This window comes from Ictalurus punctatus, chromosome 1 (assembly GCF_001660625.3).
Source record: "Ictalurus punctatus breed USDA103 chromosome 1, Coco_2.0, whole genome shotgun sequence".
In the NCBI taxonomy this organism is placed as follows: Eukaryota; Metazoa; Chordata; class Actinopteri; order Siluriformes; family Ictaluridae; genus Ictalurus; species Ictalurus punctatus.
In genome coordinates, this window is record NC_030416.2 from 35,453,306 (window position 1) to 35,473,551 (window position 20,246).

General features: G+C 39.4%; 1 protein-coding gene across 5 annotated transcripts in view; it reads right to left on the reverse strand.

The window, feature by feature from the left end:
* LOC108273077 (gastrula zinc finger protein XlCGF7.1) overlaps positions 1–20,246 on the reverse strand; it is a 33,463-nt gene that overhangs the window by 1,877 nt on the left and 11,340 nt on the right. The window contains exons 1-2 of one of the 5 annotated variants that reach the window (XM_053684241.1): positions 1,203–1,290; positions 986–1,079 (exon numbers count right to left, since the gene is read on the reverse strand). In XM_053684241.1, the coding sequence (XP_053540216.1) occupies positions 986–1,066 (81 nt within the window). In that variant the 5' untranslated portion in view covers positions 1,067–1,079; positions 1,203–1,290. Of the gene's footprint in view, positions 1–342; positions 446–720; positions 816–985; positions 1,080–1,202; positions 1,291–1,357; positions 14,768–20,246 lie in introns of those variants that run through there. The other 4 variants (XM_053684248.1, XM_053684247.1, XM_053684246.1 and 1 more) reach the window with 4 other exon arrangements.

The window sequence follows — 20,246 nt, forward strand, 5'->3', positions numbered from 1 at the left end:
CCCAATAAAGTATTGCTGAAGCACACAAACCAATGTGTAATTATGATCAGAAGCCATTTAAAGTGTTAGTTCACCACAAAATTAAAATTCACTGATAATTTACCCCAAGTAAACACATCCATGATTTGTATGCCTTTGTCTTCATAGGAACACAAACATAGGTCCCGAAAACGCAAATGAATGGGTGCCAGAACCTTCAGTCCAAACAGCAGATAAAGGCCACATCAAAGTATTCCATGCAATTCCAACGTGTCAATGAATGTGTTCTGAACCCAAATGTTGGATCTATTGGAACAGCAATACTTCAGCTCTCTTTAGACCCAGAAAATATAAAATACTCACTTTAGAATCAAATTTCTCGCCAGTGTCTACAACTGGGTCGGGATTTCCGGTCTGTGAACACGTGCTGATTACACGTGCAGAACCATCAACCAACAACCCTGACCGACTGAACGAGTGAGAACGACTCAAACGATTCAAGAAGAGGATTCTGAATCGGTTCATTTAAGGAATCATTACAAAAGCCGCTTACCCATATTCAATGGTTTGAATGAATGAACTGAATCAGTTGAACCGACTCTTCATTTAACCAAATCGCTCAGTAAGCCAACGCCGACGAGAATTTCCGGCTTATTTTAAAACTTATTAATATTTTTGATGCATTCAAACGAATGGGACACGAATGTACACTTCCAATACACTTATATTTTAAACACACACCTACATTATGCACCGCATGCCAAACACGTTCACAAGAATCTGCTGCAGCTGAACCAATCGGTCTGATTAGCATCAGATGCTCACAGACCAAAATGAGGCACGGATTTGCTCGAGAAATTTAACGGCTTGAGAAGTGACATAGGCAGCATGTAACTGGATTATTTTATTCACAAATCACACACACAAAAACAGAACACAATACTCGCTAAAAAAAATATTTAAAAAAAATTAAAATAAGTTAGCTCAAAAACGTGACATAAATTACCTCAAAAAGTTTTGTGGAGAAAAACCATCTGTGAAGCAGTTTACCGCCTACAAATGCATCTATACTCGCAATGCACCTCATCCGTCAGCAATTTCTTAAATACATATAATAATAATAATAATAATAATAATAATAATAATAATAATAATGAGTATTTGAGTAAAATCAAATACATCCTAATCTTGACATTCATATAAAATAAAATGAATTATCTGACTTGGACGCATCCAAAATGTCCACCGAAGAAAAAGAGCACAATCTTGCTTGTGAAGGAAACCTAGCGGCTTGCGGAAGTGACGTAAGCAGCAATGTAATTGGTTAATAGTTAATACATTGTGTTGAGCACATTGAACACTAGGGAAAACAAATCACCTGAAATACTCAATCCAGCCCATCTGGCACCAACAACCATAGTTGAAGTCAAAGAGATCACATTTTTCCTCAGTCTGATTTTTGATGTGAACATTAACCGAAGCTCTTGACCTGTCTCTGCATGATTTTTTGCATTGTGCTGTTGCCCCGCCCCCTCCTCCCCACACACAGCATACAATAAACATCTCCACTGGTGAAAGGAATCCAGTTAAACATTACAGGCATGATAAAATTAGGAAAAAAATATTTGTTAATTTCTGCTGGGGAAAAAAGCAAAACAGACCTCATGTGTGTAGCTCAGTAAGACTATGATTGCTGGATATTAGTGAGGTGCTGTGTGTTTCATCCTTTGTTCGAAAAAGTAACAGCTCCTTTGAGGGGAAACAAAAACAAAAAGTATTTTTTTCCCCCTGGCTTAGTGACAGAAGGAGAGCAGGGCCAAACAAATATACATCTGAATGAGGTGGGCCTTGGAGGAGCTGTTGGCTCGAATTTAGCCTATTACCCAAAAACATTTAAAACTCAACTTAGAAGCCAATACTCACATCTACCTCTGAGCCCAGTTGGAGATAGAAAAAACACACCAGCCGTGAGTGAGAAGAAGCAAGGGTCCAGCTTTATTGTTCCATTCCACCACACGAGATCCACACCGATGAGAATTCTCAAAAGTGATCCCAATACCCTGAGCTTAAGCTCCAGTATTTATACTGTATTTACACACTAGATAACCCATAGGTTTCCAGAAAAGGCCTATTTCACTTACCCATAGAATTGAAACCAGGGGTTTTACTTTACACATAAAATCAGAACCCAGGCATTTCCAACAACCCAGGAAACAAAAACCCAGGGTTTCTAGTTACCTAGGTTGTCAAAAACCAAGATTCCCATTTACCTAGGTTTTCAAAAACCAGGATTCTCTTTTACCTAGGTTTTCAAAAACCAGGATTCTGTTTTACCTAGGTTAAAAAAATGACGTAAGCAAGACGACTAAACAACCGGGAGGGACCTTGGTCTTATCGTTATCTCGAGGGGGGGGCAGCCACCCTTATAACTGGCTTTCTTCATGGTTCTCTAAAAATTAAGGCTTTCCTTGCGAGACGAGAATCTTCACCATCTGAATCATGAGTAAGTTATATTTTCCTTTTTTTCCTGTATTTCTCGTTTATAATTTATTTTCATATTTGCACTATATTTCTTAGTTTATATATATTTATACTACTTGAAAAGCGGTTTACTGTACTTCCAACTTCTTAATATCATTACAGTTCTACTGTCCTGCATATCCTACAATTCTGCTTTTTATAGAGTTTCTCTATTACTATAAGATTCTATTAAAGTTATTCATGTGTGTGTATGAGGAAGAGAGTGTGTGTGTATGTATGTTTTTAGCACTCCTCAGCTCGTACACTTCTTTTTGACTTTTTTACTATTACTGCTCTTAAATTGCTCGTAATTCCAATCCGCCTAATCCCGCTTCTATGTGTCTAGGTGCCGGTGCCCGTCGTCAGTCCCCTCTCTCTCCGTTACTGGACCTGGATCAGGGTTTGGACCTGGATCTGGACACTCATTACCAGCTTGTGCATCTCACTGCTGATATCATGATGCTACTTAACTATCTTCACAGCACCCCCCCCAAGAATGGAGATCCGGGGTTCCCCCCTCTTCTTCGGTACAGAATCTGCCCCACGAACGTGCGTGTTGACGCCTCTACACAGTCAGACCCAGAACCCCCCTCCAGCTTCCAATCCGAGGATGATGATGTTGTCTTCTCCGATCCGGGCCCCGACCATCCGTCCCTCTTCTCACCCACCAGTCCGCCCGACTCTCAGTGGTCCGCTCACTTCACCCACCCTGATTTCCCCATGTCCCCAGGACGCACCCCATTTTCCTCCCCCTCTTACTCTCCTCCAGACTACGCACCCACCCGTCCTGTGAATTACCAATAAAATTACATTTTTACTCATACTCAATCTCCCTCGTGTTTATTTCATGTCATTTTTATCCACAACATTTCCCCCCTCTGAGGCTATGAAGCCTCATACAATACTTTAATTAAGCGTGGAGGAACTGATTCTGCCGCACCCCATGGCCGTCCCCCGCTAGCTGTCGGAGGATTACGAAGCCTAACGAAGCCATAATCCCTGCGCCCGTCCCCGTTCTCAAATGGGTCCCTTAAATTAACCACTTCTACGCAACACTGATCCGAGACATGTGTAGATGTACCTCGTTATAACTCTTAACCCTTAACTTACTTCTCCTTTTATATATATATATATCTCATTTTGAATCTAACTACTTTGATTATACCCTACATCGATTATAAGTGTGATTAACTGAGTTTCCCTAATCATTCATTACTACTACTACTGCCGTACGTTTTGTATTTGTCGGGACCTGCAGATTCTTGCTTCCCCTCAAAAACCAAACCCCAGTCTTTCGCAGTCAGGGGTGGGCGAAAAAACCTCCTACGAGGGAAAAATTCCCACCCTGCCAGCACTATGTGCTCGGCAGCACCATTATACTTTTCTGTGCCTGATTGCGTCACATCACAAACATTTTATAACATTTTCTAACAATACTTGACAGTCTGTTGTATGCAGTATCTGTATCTCTCTGTATGCTGGTTGTCTTCAGCTCAAGCACTTTACGTACTGTAGAGAGCCACCCTTTGGGGAGAGGTTAGGCTAGCACGTACACCCAGGGTATGGATCTTCACATCTTCTCATCCTGTCTGCCACAGAGCAGACCCCCCGTTGACGCTTCGTACCGGACCTTCACGTGTTCCCCACCATCTCGTCATTGGAGGATTGAGCATCCTCCAGGGGTTGCATGTTCTAGTCCGCTGCTTCTAGTCCGCTGCTGCCCTGTAGTCAGCCTTCTCTCGTGGCTCCGGGACTCCCACCTCCGGGTGAACACCTCTGAACACCTCCGAACACCTCCGAACACCTCCGAACACCTCCCCCCGTTGAGGCGGTGACGCCTCACACATAACACTGATAACACTGCACTTAGCTGTGTTCCTGTGAATATATAGCTCCATACATAATAGTTAGTGGTCTTATATATGTTTTCCGATTCATCTGTAATTACTCCAGCGGCCGTCCATCATAAGGAACAGACACAGACATGGGTCGACCCATAAGCATTTCATGCGGTGTTAGATACATATTGCTGTTAGTCTGCATGTGATAGGTCATTAGTGCAAGAGGTAGAGCATCTACCGAAATACGTTTAGTATCAGCACAAATTGTATCCAACACAAATCAGGGTATGCCAGACCTATCCCTGGTCAAGGAAAAAAAATAATAAATAATCTTGAGCACACTTCAGGTGACCCTCCATCGTTGCCTGCAAGTACAGAGATCATTCCTCTACCTTTCCCCTCTGAGGCTAAGATCATGGGCAGCTGTAATACATACAGCAAGAAGTGCAGTCAGAATTCAATTAAACTATTTGTCCGATAAGTGGCGTTCCAATTTTTTCCTAGAACCTCATTGCATTCAAACAACTCCAAACAGACGACACAATCCATGGGCCTAAACGTCAGTATTTATATTATTTATTTATTTATTTTTTATTATATATATATATATATTTTTTTAACAATTCTACCCTTAACCAGGTTGCATTCTTTAGTGATAGACTTCTATTCAGCCAATTGGGCAGAACAGGGTGTTCATAATGTTTGTGAAATTTCAGACCCAAAACTTTTAAGCTCAACGAAATACAAATTTCGGCTTGGCAATCGTGAGTGTTCTCAGTGACTGGCTCCACAGAATTAATGACACCACTACAACACTTACAGTTGGTGAGTTAGGTACACTAACAGGTTTAAGAATTTTAGTTCGGGTGGCACATCGACTGGTGTGATAAACGTAAGATCGATGTGTGAGAGAGCAATTTTCCCAATGATCTGCACTAAGAGAGCATCTCCAGCCTGGCAATCCTTGTGCCACCAAATCCATTATTTTCAATACATAAATTTCAGCCCTGTAAGCGCCCCATTCTCCTGAGCCGGGACCCCCCCAGCAGCACCCAACCCCTTCGGTCACATGTAAGACACAGTCTTTGTTATTGTTTGTCAGCCATAGTTCAGGTGCAAAGCATAAGTTCATTCAATGTCAGGCTTGTCCAAAGAACACCCGGATCTCAGGATGTTGTCCTTTAGTGAGCAATCAGTGATCCACTGCAGACCATACTTGATAACGTCCAGGAACATTTGTTGTGCTTTTATGGGGCGGAGGATGACCCCAATCATGTCCTGACGGCCTTGGGAGCGTGCAAGGGAGTCTATGACCACAGAGGAGTACACCACAGGGGAGCCCACAGCCCCGCGAAGGAGACGCTTCCAGCTCGCGGCGCCAGGTGTCCTACTAATCTAGGAATTGTTAAGAGGAATAATGGCCTTGAGCTCTCACATGCAGTCATTTGGAAAAAGCGCTGATCCATAATAATATCATGTGGAATGGAATTACAGTTATAGGTTACAATTGGGACATCTTATATATATATATACATATATATATATATATATTCTATATACATCATACTATAAATAATGGTTACTGGGTGGGTTGGTTGTATCGCAAAACTTATCGCTTTTGTTATCACAGCTTGCTGTAATAATGGTAATTGGGCATGTCCTTTCATCCTCTCTCTGAGGATCGAAGATATTGTTTACAGGACAATAGTACCGGAAACTGGAGACAGACAACTGGGAACGCACAACTGCAAACCCCATCATTAAATGTTCAATTTATGCATCAGATCTAGTCCTTAAAACAGTGAATATTTATCGTGATTTACTATACCCTGATTTTAATAAAGCAGGAAGCTATTAAAAACAATTCAAAATGAGGAGTTCAGTTTTTAACGTGTTAAGACTTGTGATGTTTACAGATCACTCAAGTTCGATATAAACACATCACAAGGCCCTGATTGTGTGGAGTCTGTATTTCTAAACTTAGCAGTTGATATTATTTCATCTCTTTCAATGTATCATTTTAATCCTTGATTAGACAAAGGGGTTATACTAGAAATTTGGAAATCAGTTTTCTTATTTATTTATTACATTAAATCAGGGACACCCAACTATATTAGATCATTACAATCCAATAACACGGCCTCCTCGCCTATGTCCCTTGTAGAAAGCTTTTTCAGTAAATCGTTCATGTTATCAGTCTGCAAGAAGTCTAAGGTCATACAAACATATCAGCACACCTGTTGTTTTGAAAGTCTTAAAACAATGTCACAGTTCCCTCTGCACTTCCCTGTCTGTTGATTTAGAAGAGGCTCCCAACCCAGTGAATCAGGAAATATTGCTGCAGAGATTAAATACTGTCATTCATGACAATTAAATGTTGCTCACTTTGGAGGAATGTGAATATGTATTTAACTTAGTCTAAAATAAAATTTATCATCTGTGAGCTTTGTTTCAATTTACCACCAAGTTGTTACCTTGGCTGAACGCCCAATTGTAAGAAGCATAAGATTCGTCCTATAATTGTATCCATTTCATTTAAACTGTATTTGACCATTTTAAGGTAGTGTTAAATCTACTCATATCACAAACCACATTTCCCATCCTTCACTGCGGTCATCAAACATGGCTGGCTGCCATGGACTGCAATTCCCAGATCACACACACCTGCATCCAGTTCACAGCTGCTGTATAACGTATTATCAATTCAATTCACTTCACAGGTTCTCGAGTTTGTGACCACTGCTTTGTATTATTTAAATATTGTAACTCGTATACTTTGTATGACATATCCATAGCACACCGTATAGCACATATGTATATACATATACACACCCACACATATATATTTGCATAACTACTCTATTCTATTTACCAATCTACGGTTCAGGAAAAAAACACTTCAAACTACACTATTGTAAAGGGACCGTAATTAAACTACCTCCCAAACTCATATCAGCACAACATGTCGGCAAAAGTAAGTAATCAAATCATCACCTTATTCTAATGTTACTGATTCAGATATCACATCTGTAACAGGCGTACAACACATTATAAAGAATTTAAAATGTGCAGACTACTACTGCCATCTGATCTTACTAATTACTTATCATTGGACATATACACAGCATTTAAAGAGAAAACATACAGAAATTATTCAGCATTATACAACATGAATACCACATGCCAGAAGAATTCGCACTTACACTGCTTAAGATATTGTATAGACACGTACCCGTATAGGAATCACCGATACACAAATTAGTTATAGTTACTCCAGCTCTTGTTAGCGAGTCAGTTCATGAAGGTAGACTGCTCTCTAAAACCAAATGTTTAGGCTCAACATTATCTCAACAGGGAGGATGTGACCTAGCCTGATACGGACCACATTGTGATCAGCCTGAGACTGTTACCTCGGGTCGGTTTTACTTTTTCAGGGTTTTTTATTAATATCACTCAAAACGAACAGGTTCACATGTCAGCTGATCAATTTTATCATTAGTCAGGCAAAGATAAAGATGTCTGTGCAGAAGAAACTAAGTGGCACAATACACACCACATAAACTATTATTAAAGTTCTCTCCGAACTGATAACATCAAGACATACTGATTGATTTTAATTTTTACAGGAATATATCCACGTATATATATACATTGAATCACTTTGACTTTAATATAGGGCGTTAGATAACTAAAAGAGGAAGAAAAACAAATCTCTCGCGCGCTCGGTGGTTTAGATAACCGTCACCATGGAACTCAAAACACTTTCATTCAGTTTCCAAACAGGGAAACACAAACAGGGAATTCAAATTAAAATGAAAAGAATGATTTGGAGCTCCGACGCGCATGATTCTGACCAGCCACAATCTATATATAAACTTCCAACTAGTTTTTCCACATTATTTAAAAGGAATTTAAGTGTTATGTACTTAATTACCATAATTGTAAACACAATTTTTTTAAATATAATTTACTAACTTCAAGTTATATAACAATAGTTACTAAAATGCTACAAATATAAATGAAATGAAATATAAATATAAATGGAATATAAATGAAAGGTCCAAATGGACTTTCTCCTCCACATTTGGAGCGTCGGACTCATTCATTTCTTAACAGTGACTTCTGGGGCCTGAAAATGCACACTTTTTTTTCCACCTCCAGTCTTCCTTTTTCCCTGGATCACACAATCTGGGAATATGTTTTTATATATTACAGGTCTAGTAATTCTTCTTTACACAATGGGCAGTCGAACAGATGTCTAAAATATGTGCCATTGGCATGCATGCTCCCCAAAATTTTTAACACACTTATACAGCAGTTATTGATACCAAATTAATTATACACACAGTCTCGCCGACTCACCTAAAGTATGTACCGGATTCGAAACATTCAAAGTCCGCAAGATATCTCACAATGCTCCGCATTACCCAGCTCACTCTGAAGAACTCACACACACCGAATTGTCTTACCTTTTTCCCCCTTTTTTTTTTTTTTTTTTTCCCTGTCCTTCCACACAGACTCACAGATAAGAACGGACAGGAACACACACATACACCCCTCCTTTCTATCAACAACGCAGGCAAGCTCACATACACACATTGTATTCCACATTATTACACTTATTTATGTTACTACATGAAGTTTTCAAAGTATTAAGCACACTTCCATACCAGCTCCGTACGCATGGAGCTTATAGTCATACAACTTAAATCCAACTTTCCCCAAAAGAATTCTTTTCTCTGAATCTTATCCAACTCATCCAATTACTTCAGGTATGGAGCTCATGTTCAGAGCACTAATAAATACATCTTCCCTGTCTCCAAAACTTACACGCTCTCACACCACACTCATATTATACATATTATAAGCACATATATTATAAGCACACACATTTGTTAGTACACATTCCATTCATACACCGGGCATGCTGTATTGCACGACCCGGACCTGGGCCCAGGATTTATTCCCCTCTCTATCCAGCCCTGGAATCTAGTCTATCTATCTTTTATCTAATCCTTTTCCAGCGGTATTAGGGGTCCCCACCAATGCAGCCGCCACTAGACTGCTAGTCTAGTCTAGTAGCCGGTATCTGGGGTCTGAGGCCTCATTTTCCACCTGCTTTCTATCCAGCCCTGGAGTACTTCTCTATTTCTCTACTCTTTTTCTACCTTTTTTCCCTTCCTCCAGCGGTATTGCAGGACTTTCACTCACACAACACATATACCATTTCTTTATTACAATTATAAAAAGTACATTCTACAATCTACACTTCTCTTACCTCTTCTCACTCACTCAAGGTTCTTTTGGAGACCCACTTAGTCTTTCTTCCCACCCCGGGGCTTCTCAGTCGTAACAACAGACCACTAAAACAGAGCTTTGAAATAACAGGCGTCTGCAATGCCTTTTCCTATACGGCCTGTCTGTTGCTTAGAGAGCGAAGTCCCACGGGAGAGATTCCAGACATATAGATCTTAGCCCAGTCCCATCTGGGTCGCCAAATGTTGGCTCAAATTTAGCTTATTACCCAAAAACATTTAAAACTCAACTTAGAAGCCAATACTCACATCTACCTCTGAGCCCAGTTGGAGATAGAAAAAACACACCAGCCGTGAGTGAGAAGAAGCAAGGGTCCAGCTTTATTGTTCCATTCCACCACACGAGATCCACACCGATGAGAATTCTCAAAAGTGATCCCCATATCCTGAGCTTAAGCTCCAGTATTTATACTGTATTTACACACTAGATAACCCATAGGTTTCCAGAAAAGGCCTATTTCACTTACCCATAGAATGGAAACCAGGGGTTTTAATTTACACATAAAATCAGAACCCAGGCACTTTCAACAACCCAGGAAACAAAAACCCAGGGTTTCTAGTTACCTAGGTTGTCAAAAACCAAGATTCCCATTTACCCAGGTTGTCAAAAACCAGGATTCTCATTTACCTAGGTTGTCAAAAACCAGGATTCTCATTTACCTAGGTTTTCAAAAACCAGGATTCTCAATTCCCTAGGTTAAAAAAATGATGTAAGCAAGACGACTAAACAACCGGGAGGGACCTTGGTCTTATCGTTATCTCGAGGGGGGGGGGCAGCCACCCTTATAACTGGCTTTCTTCATGGTTCTCTAAAAATTAAGGCTTTCCTTGCGAGACGAGAATCCTCACCATCCGAATCATGAGTAAGTTATATTTTCCTGTTTTTTCCTGTATTTCTCGTTTATAATTTATTTTTATATTTGCACTATATTTCTTATTTTATATATATTTATACTACTTGAAAAGCGGTTTACTGTACTTCCAACTTACAGTTCTACTGTCCTGCATATCCTACTATTCTGTTTTTTATAGAGTTTCTCTATTACTATAAGATATTATTAAAGTTATTCATGTGTGTGTATGAGAAAGAGAGAGTGTGTGTGTATGTTGTGTCTACTTGCCCGCCCTTGACTGTACGAGCATGTGTGTGTGTGTGTTTTAGCACTCCTCAGCTCGTACACTTCTTTCGACTATTTCGACTAATAACCCATAAAGATCTTTAAAGTGTTTTACCAATTTATCCATTTCTGACTAAAACCGCTTCTGTATGTCTAGGTGCCGGTGCCCGTCGTCAGTCCCTTCTCTCACCGTTACTGGACCTGGATCTGGATCTGGACCTCCCTTATGTTTATTTTATGACATTTTTTATCCACAACACAGACCTTCCAGGACCACAGGAAGGTCCCAGGAAAGTATGCACAGCCTGCAGATGGGCCTCAGCCACCTGACACCACGCATAAACCTTGATGTTAAAGGATGTTGCCCCACAGAGGCTCCATCAACAGGGGCATGGATGGCCAAAATGGCAGCCATGTAAACCCTGATTGTAGAGGGAGCCCAGCCTACTGAGAAATGTTCTTGTAAGAACTCCAGGACTGTAGCTATTGCGCAGTTCACTGGGTCTACAGTGGATCCCTGTGGATGTGAATCTCCCAAGGAGTGCCATCCAGCAGAGATAATATCTCTGAAAACCATATTCGAGCTGGCCAATAGGTGCTACTAGCAGCAGACGTAGACTTGGCGAACACAAACAAACGCCATGCAGTCTAAGGCTGATGACACAGTTGAAAGGTGCCATATTTATATCACGTGACGCTCTTAATTGCCACGTCACCTGATCATGGCAGGCCTATAAATAGGCATGATTTTACACAAGTTTCAGATGCCGGTCATGCGAGAGGCGCTACAATAGTGTTATGCTAAACGCAACATTGAAGTTCCCTTTGAAAGGGAATGTGTTCCATTTTACAAGCGCTGCGTTCTGTGGACCTTGTGCAAGTTGTGCACAAAATGGCGGTCTGGACTCACTTAGCGTGTTCACTGATAAACCTGATTAGACCGTCAATTATCCCCATTCAACATTTACTAACTGTACAGGTGCTGTTCTAACCATTAACCAATAGGCATATGAGACTCTTTACGCTATTTAAACATGAGTCTAAACAGTTTAGCTGAAAAGAGGGGAAGATTAATAACTAAAAACAACTCAACACGCCGTTTCCTCACAACAAACTTTATGTGCCATGAGGAAAAGCCGCGCGAGCTCCCCCTAGAGTACAATCCGGCAAAACCAATCAATCATGAACAACACAAAACCAATTGATTGCAGATCCACTTGAATCTATCATTTTCAGATTTAAAACAATGAACTAAACAAGAGAACACCTTCATAAGCACATTTATCTATATTAATTCCAAATTACAATTCCATGAATTAATAATTTTCACTTTCTAAACACAGATTTTAAATCGGGTTCATTTCAATGTAATTTCAATCTGTCACACATACATTTCCTCCCTTCCTTCCTTCAAAAATTTGTACTTCCAGCTGCAAGCTGATGACATCATAATGTGCATTACCAATCAGAAGCTTCACACGAACTCTCTTTCTTTATTAAATTTCTTGAATTTGTGAGAATTGCACAGTATTACCAACTGCCAGGTGATGATGTCATAATGAGTGTTACAGCAGCTTCACCTAAGGGTCATTCTATAATTTGGGTATATTTGGAATTTGACAACCTGAAGAAAACAAGTTTTCATTTTTCCCAAAACACAAACAGGATCTTACATAAACCCCTTCAAAACAAGTACTTATTCTATTAGCCAAACGCAGGGTTACTTGGTTTTGGATTTCTTTTTATGTTACATATATTCCGGTCAACTATGTTACTGACAAAATAAGTATGTTAATAGCTTGGAAAAATATCTAGAATTTAAATAGTGACCTGATTGATGGATTATGTATCCTCTTACCAAAATAAAAAAATAATAAAAATGTATGGAAAAAATATTTAGAGATGTAATAACTCTCTATTTTCACAAAAGTAGTTAAATGGTCTTCATATTTTCTCAAACAAGTCAAATTTGTACATGCAGTTTTGGGGGGGGGGGGGGGGGGGGGACCTTGAGGGACAAAGGACACCTCTGGTAGTCTCTTAACACTAAACATTCTGTACAGTAGACAACCAAGTATTTTTAAAAATTAAAAACTGAGCAGTAACACAGTTGACCATACGGAAACATAGTTGACAAAGGTAACACAGATGACTGGGCATGGGAAAGTAGAGAAATGAACAAGAAACCATAGATCATATGTTATACTTACAACAACATTAAAAAATATGTGTTATTGAACAAGTTTGCACACACTGCAACTGGATATTGAACAGAATCTGGATACTGAACAAGTTTGCACCCGCTTAAATTGTTAGAGAACAAGTTCTTGAATGAAACCAAAATAGCTCATATTTGATGTGTTTGTGAGAGAGTGGGAAAGAGGAGAGAAAGAGACAGAACAGTTTAATGCTTAACGTTGTGATGCTGAGAGCTCCTTCCATATTTCTCTGCTTATTTGAACATGAAGTGATGTCACTTGCTTTTGGGAAGGAATTAACCTGAGAATATCTTCAAACAAGTACCACAGCACATCGTCTCGCCTGGGCCAGAAAAAGCCATTCTGATCAATGCATGCACTTCACTCTCACATGTGTTTCACTGACTTCAAGGACAGTCCCAGAGTAAACATCATCATACTTGACAATGCACCACTGACCAATGAATCAAATATAAAATAACTGCATTAACTCTCGCATTAAAATTAATTTTTAACATTTGAATTATCAATTAAATTATTAACAGATTACTAGGTTGGACGTTAACATTAACAAATTTGGATGAGTTAAAAGTACACTATTACATCCAAACACCTGACCATCACTCCCATATGTGCTTGTTGAACATCCCATTGCAAATCCATGGGAAATAATGAGGAGTGTGTCCCCCTGCTGTTATATAAAGCCCCTACTAGAAAGGCTTCCCACTAGATTCGGGAGTGTGGCTGTGGGGATTTGCACCCATTCAGCCACAAGCGCAGTAGAGGTTGGTTATTGGGCGAGGAGGCCTGGCATGCATTAGGCATTCCAGTTCATCCCAAAGGTGTTCAGTGGGCTTGAGGTCAAGGCATTGTGTAGGACTCTCCAGACCTTCCAGTCCAAGCTTAACACAGCATGTCTTCATGGAGCAGTGTTACGGCTTCTCTCCTGCATGGATGCGTTCATGTCTTTTGAGAGAACGCTTGTGAGTATATTTTGCCCCACACTCTATACAAATAAATGGTGTCTCTCCTGTGTGAATGCGCTGGTGTTGTCGGAGATTACTCTCTTGATAAAAACTCTTTCCACAGTGTGAGCAGTAATACGGCTTCACTCCTGTGTGAATGCGCTGGTGTTTTTGGAAAGTACCCGAGTCAGCAAAACTCTTTCCACACTGTGAACACTGATACGGCTTCTCTCCTGTGTGAATACGTTGGTGTACTCGGAGATTACTCTCTCGATTAAAAGTCTTTCCACATTGTGAGCAGAAATACGGCTTCTCTCCTGTGTGAACGCGCTGGTGTTGTCGGAGAGTACTCTCTCGATTAAAAATCTTTCCACAGTGTGAGCAGAAATACGGCTTTTCTCCTGTGTGAATACGTTGGTGTGCTTTGAGAGCAGACCTGTGAGAAAATTTCGTCCCACACTGCACACACACAAATGGTTTCTCTCCTGTGTGAATGCGCTGGTGTTGCTGGAGTGCATTTTTCCGTGCGAAACTCGTTCCACACTGTGAGCACGGGTACGGCTTCTCTCCTGTGTGAATGCGTTGGTGTTCTTGGAGAGTACTACCTCGATTAAAACTCTTTCCACAGTGTGAGCAGTAATACGGCTTCACTCCTGTGTGAATGCGCTGGTGTTTTCGGAAAGTACCCGAGTCAGCAAAACTCTTTCCACACTGTGAACACGGATATGGTTTTTCTCCAGTGTGAATACGCTGGTGTTTTTGGAAACTGCTCTGGTCCGTAAATCTCTTCCTCCTACTGGAGGCTCTTGTGGACACCATGTTCTTCTGTGTCTGTAGGGAGGAAAAGATGGAAGTCAATAACAAGCGACATTATCCCAATGCCCCATGAAGAACTGTTTAATTTTTCTATGTATTATTATCGTTAGGGACGCATCAATACCATGGGTTAAGGAGTTTCTAAAACTGCTAATTCCATTGCTCAATAATATCAACACGGTCAACACTCCCCCACACTCGCTTAGCTGAGCTTGTGTAATGTCTCGTCTCCCCCTCCTGAGGAGACGAGCAGATTGACAGAAGGTTTTCAGAGCTGCCCAAATGTCTTCTTTTTTCCACGGCCTAACCAAACCTGAGCTTTCAGAATCAGAATAAGCGTTACTGGCCAAGTATGCTCGAGTATACAAGGAATCTGTTGCTGGTTTATAGCGATCCTACAGTGCACACTTACACATACAGTGCTGGATATAAACAAGACACAGAGTAATATAAAAAACACTAATGACAGATACCACAGGACAGTTTACACACTGTAAAAAAAAAAAAAATGCTGACTCATCTTAATACATCAAGTGGTCTTTTTCCATTTTTTTTTGTGAAGTTCAACAGAAAAGTTCACTTAAAGAAAAAAATAATTGTAACTTATAAAATGTAGTTAGGAAAAGTTAAGTCATCTCCACTTCTTTATTCAACTGCAATCCAAGTTGCCTCAACTAGCATTTAAGTTAGATGTACTCTATATTAATCAGAGCTGCACAATTAATCGAATATCGATCATGATTTAGACTGCGCACGATTACATGAACATGATCAACTGCGATGTTGACGTTTAAAGTTCGTCCTCGGCTCAAAGAAAACGCCGCTGCAGATCAAATCAAGCGCTTCCTAAACTTTCAGCCAATCACCACAGAGCGGCTATGTTCCTAAATTCTGTCCTAATTTACCAGCTCAAGTTTTCCCATGCATCCTTGTGTGTTATATTGCGGTACATTAATGTTACATCTCTTAAAAACAAAACCCATAAACTTCACTGTGCTCCTAAATTTTAATAAATTTTTGTAATGCTCCTGAAGGAAACTGTTAGCGTAGAGCCCTGAATTACCCATTACATTCTTGGGTATAACTAACACATTTTAAAGACTGCAAACATTTTGTCCATCACTCACATTAGTGAATAAACACTGTAGTGCCACTTTGGAAATGAGTGAAATAATTTAACCTTACTGCTCATCCTCACACTGCACATGTACACACTGACACACAGCATTTGATCAACTCCTTTCTCTCTGTGTGTTCAGTAAAAGACTAGATACTAAACTTTCCCTCAACATCTTGAAAACATGAAGCTACTAGAACAACAAAAGTGAATAAAACTCACTCTGAAATACACACCGAGGGCCTATGGAGCACGTTTTTCTCCCTCTTTATCAAATAAGAAAAACACTCTTAAACCCAAATTCACATACAATTGTGCACAAAATGATTCCAATATTACTTTAAAACCGATACTACATCAACACTTACACTCTTTGAGAAATAATGAAGAGATTTATTTTCAAATGTCTCCACAGAAATTGGCCTCAATGGAGAAGACACGCATAAAAACTGCATCACGTTGTAACTCGCGCTGCTCGCATGTGAACTCTCGCGATACTTCTGGACAGAACGGGAACTCACGTACCTGCTTCTTAAAGGGCCAGCGTAACATTTTATCACTAGATGAGAAAGACATCTGTACACACTGCAGGGACAATACACTTAATTAAGGGCTTTAATAACCAGTTTCACCATAGGAATGTTGTCTTCTTTTTCACCTGGTTACATATAATATAATATAATATAATATAATATAATATAATATAATAACATTTGCAATCTCAGTGCAGGAGAAAATAAGGAATGCAAAGTGCAGTCTTTTTTATTTATCTATTTATTTATATCCCTATCCCATTCATTTCTACTGTTTAATCATCTGGTGGGCGTGGTTTCGGAGCGCGCAGGCGCGTCATTCAAACAGAGCGAGACGACCGTTGAGAATCAAACAGCGCGAGACAGCGCGAGACAGCTCCTTTCAGGTAAATTGAGGTACTTCTGTTGGTTGTATGAATAAAACACTTTTATTATCACAATTCTGATTAGTGTAGATTTACAACAGGTTTTATTAGTAGTAGTAATTATTATTATTCCTCTAGTTCACTCTTTCAGTGTAGCAAAACTTTATTTATACTTTTTACACGTTAAACAAACTCCATTATTGCGTTTTAAACACGGATATGACAGGATAGATCCCTCAGCTTGTCTTAAATTGACTCTTTATGAAAATGGGAAACAATTCTCTTACAGTTCCTGTGAATAAAAACTAAAGAGTCTCAAACTGTTATTTAAGAGGTTCATCAGGGCTTGTACAAGGAGCTTTTAGTCATTTAAAGTACTGGAAAACCTTGAAAATAAACTTTAGTGTTTATTGACATTATGGTGAAGATGAAGCAGCGCATGGGAAACGCTGGGAAATGTAGTCCATCACGGCTGGGGAAAGGTGCTATATAAAAATTGGTTGCGTTTTTATTATTTATATTGTATATATAACATTTTAAGTGAGAAAACATGGAAGATAAGAAAATAAAAAACATTTTATATGCATTTTAACTACCTTCCCACCCTCAGCATCCAGAATATCAGTGACTATGTTTACATGGACATCAGTAATCTAATTACTGACCTTATTCTGAATAAGACAATATTGTGACTAAGGTATTTACATGAGTTGCTTTTAGACTATTCCTTTCATGTTCCTGTTTTACATGTTATAGAACAGAGATCAATTAACATCACACGTCATTACATCCCCACGCCATGCCGGCCGATGTTCCCTCCAGAATTTCAAAGTAGGGCTGCACGATTATGGCCAAAATGATAATCCCAATTATTTTGATCAATATTCAGATCATGATTATTTATCACGATTATTGATTGATTTTAGGGACAACATCTTTTTACTGCACTTTCACATTTAAATAAACAGACCGCTGATTTCACCTCCATGTCGTGCTACATTCCTGCTAATGTACAAATCTTTACATCAATTAGATTGGTCCTTAAAGTGCATCATCTGGTAGAAGCAAAAAATAAATAAAAATTTACCCAAAATATAGGATAAGTAAAAATAAAAATGCCATCAACCAAATGAAAATATGCATCCAATATAACAATATGCAACCAAATGAAAACAATTCAGGCGTATGCAGAAAATTCAATAATGGTGTTTTCAGGAGGAGAGACGCAGCCAAATAACTCAATAGAGCGGTGACGCAGGGATGACGTCATTTTGTACTGGAACCCAGAAGTTAGCATCACACCGGTTCCCTCGACAAAAACACAATAGGATTTGTGATGAAATGAACACAACTTTTATGAAGTCTGAAGCCTAAACAATTGGCAGAAATAAACAGATAACCGTTTGCTATAAACGAACCACACCACGGTCACTCGACTTCAACGTCACCATCACCAAGCTTCCCACAACTTTTACAAACTTGATTTAAAACTTTTTTCATAATACAGATTTACTCTGTGGATGAATCATCATCCACCTTTTTTGGGGGGAATTGTTTCAGGGCTCTACGTTAACAAGTTTCAGGGCTCTACGGTAACAATTTCTTTTTTGGAGCACTTGTGCTCCTAATTACAAAAATTTAGGAGCACGATTGAGGTATTTCTTTTGTTTGTTTTTTTAAGAGATAGTAACGTTAATGTGCCACAATATAACACACAAGTATGCATGCGAAAACTTGAGCTGGTCAATATTGAATTTCATGAGAATTAATATCCCAAATTTTAATCCTCTACTTGCTACTCTGTCATACAACTGATCGAGCAAGTAAAATCAGTTCCTCTTACCTTCTCAGAAGGCGGAGTCTTCGTGCCGCTGGGCTAGAGAACCAATGAAATCCTTTCCCTTATGCTGAAGGAGTGTGTAACAAAGGAATTTTACTCTTGGAGTAAGATATACGAATCGTCCTTTATATGGACTTCGGTTTATTAAAGAACAAAAGGATTACAATTATCTTAACTCAGAATATAAATAAAATAAAATAAAGAAAAACCAGCGACTACGCAGAGTCTGAAAATGGTTTTCTTTTAAGAAGAGACATAAAAAAAAAATCCCTTTAGACCACGCAGGATCTTCCTTCACAAGAAACTAAAACGAGTAAGCATTCACCCGAGGAATGGCAATGAACACTCGCCTTTCCTCAGTTTATATACACCTTTTGCTTGTGGTTTCGGGCGCTAGAGTCTAAGTTTTTGCTCTAGACCGCAACGCTTTCTCAAAAGGTCTCCGGATGCAATTACGAGCGCGAACTCTGAAACTGCATGTAGAAAACAGAAAGCGTGCCCTTATTTGGATTTTAACAGCGAGACAGAGATTGGGGGATTGTGGTTTTTGAGAATTCGTCTTAAAGCTGTGTGTTTTTGAGCACTGGCTGTAAAAACAGGATGCAAAAACAGGATGTATGTTTTTACCGGGCTTTCCTCAGATTTAAGCGTTCTATCAATTTTTCCAGTTCATCTATTTGTCCAGTAAGAGCAGAGAGTCTCGGTTCTTTAGTACAAACTTGTGCTATTTTCCCATATTTCTGATTTAATTTCCTAATGCACTCAGTTCTCCTGTATTTAGCACACTCTTTTAACATTTCAGCTTCAGCTTTCATTTGATTCAATACACTCAGTATACTATCACATTCTTTCACTAAACGATCATTTTTCTGCAACTGCATCAAACCTATGACTCCCTGAATATATAGTCTTATCCTCTTGGTTGATTCTCTGACTAATCCCCTTTTTACCCACTCACTAACTTTTGGTGGATAGACAGAGTCACGGTTGTGCCATATTCTTTCCATTTGCTACTAATGGATTTAATGTCAGTATTATGGGATATTTTGTGTAGATTTATGACACATAATGCCATTTAAGACCATTCCGGTTCCAGGTTTTAACACTTCAAAATGTGTAAGTATTCCTGGGGGGTGAATACTTAAGCAAGACACTGTAATTGATCTGATATTATCAGCTCTATAAGACCTTCAAAGTGAATTTTCCCTGGTGAGAATAACACGTTATCAGAACTGCCATTATTCTGAAGTTGGGTATTTTTCAATAAAATGGCCTCCAATGTCTGAAAAGCTTAGAGATGGAAAAACATGATTGCAGCAATTTGTCATCATTACTAAACAATTTATGTTTCTATGGCACGCTTCAATCAGCCTTCAACTTTTGGGTTAAGGGAATTCATTTTTTTGTGGACATAAACCTAAGCACTTTGTCCTGAAGGAGAATGAGGAGACACAGAAAACAAGGCTGCCGTTAATTCACCGCATTAATGAATAGCAGATGCAGACTCATGAATAAAAACGTGGAGTCATTTTTCACCTTGAGCCACACATACAGGGATTTGCATAACCACCCCTGCAGCTCCCAGCAACTCTGAGAGGAATTCACCTGACGCTCCTCAAAACCCATTACGCAGAGATCC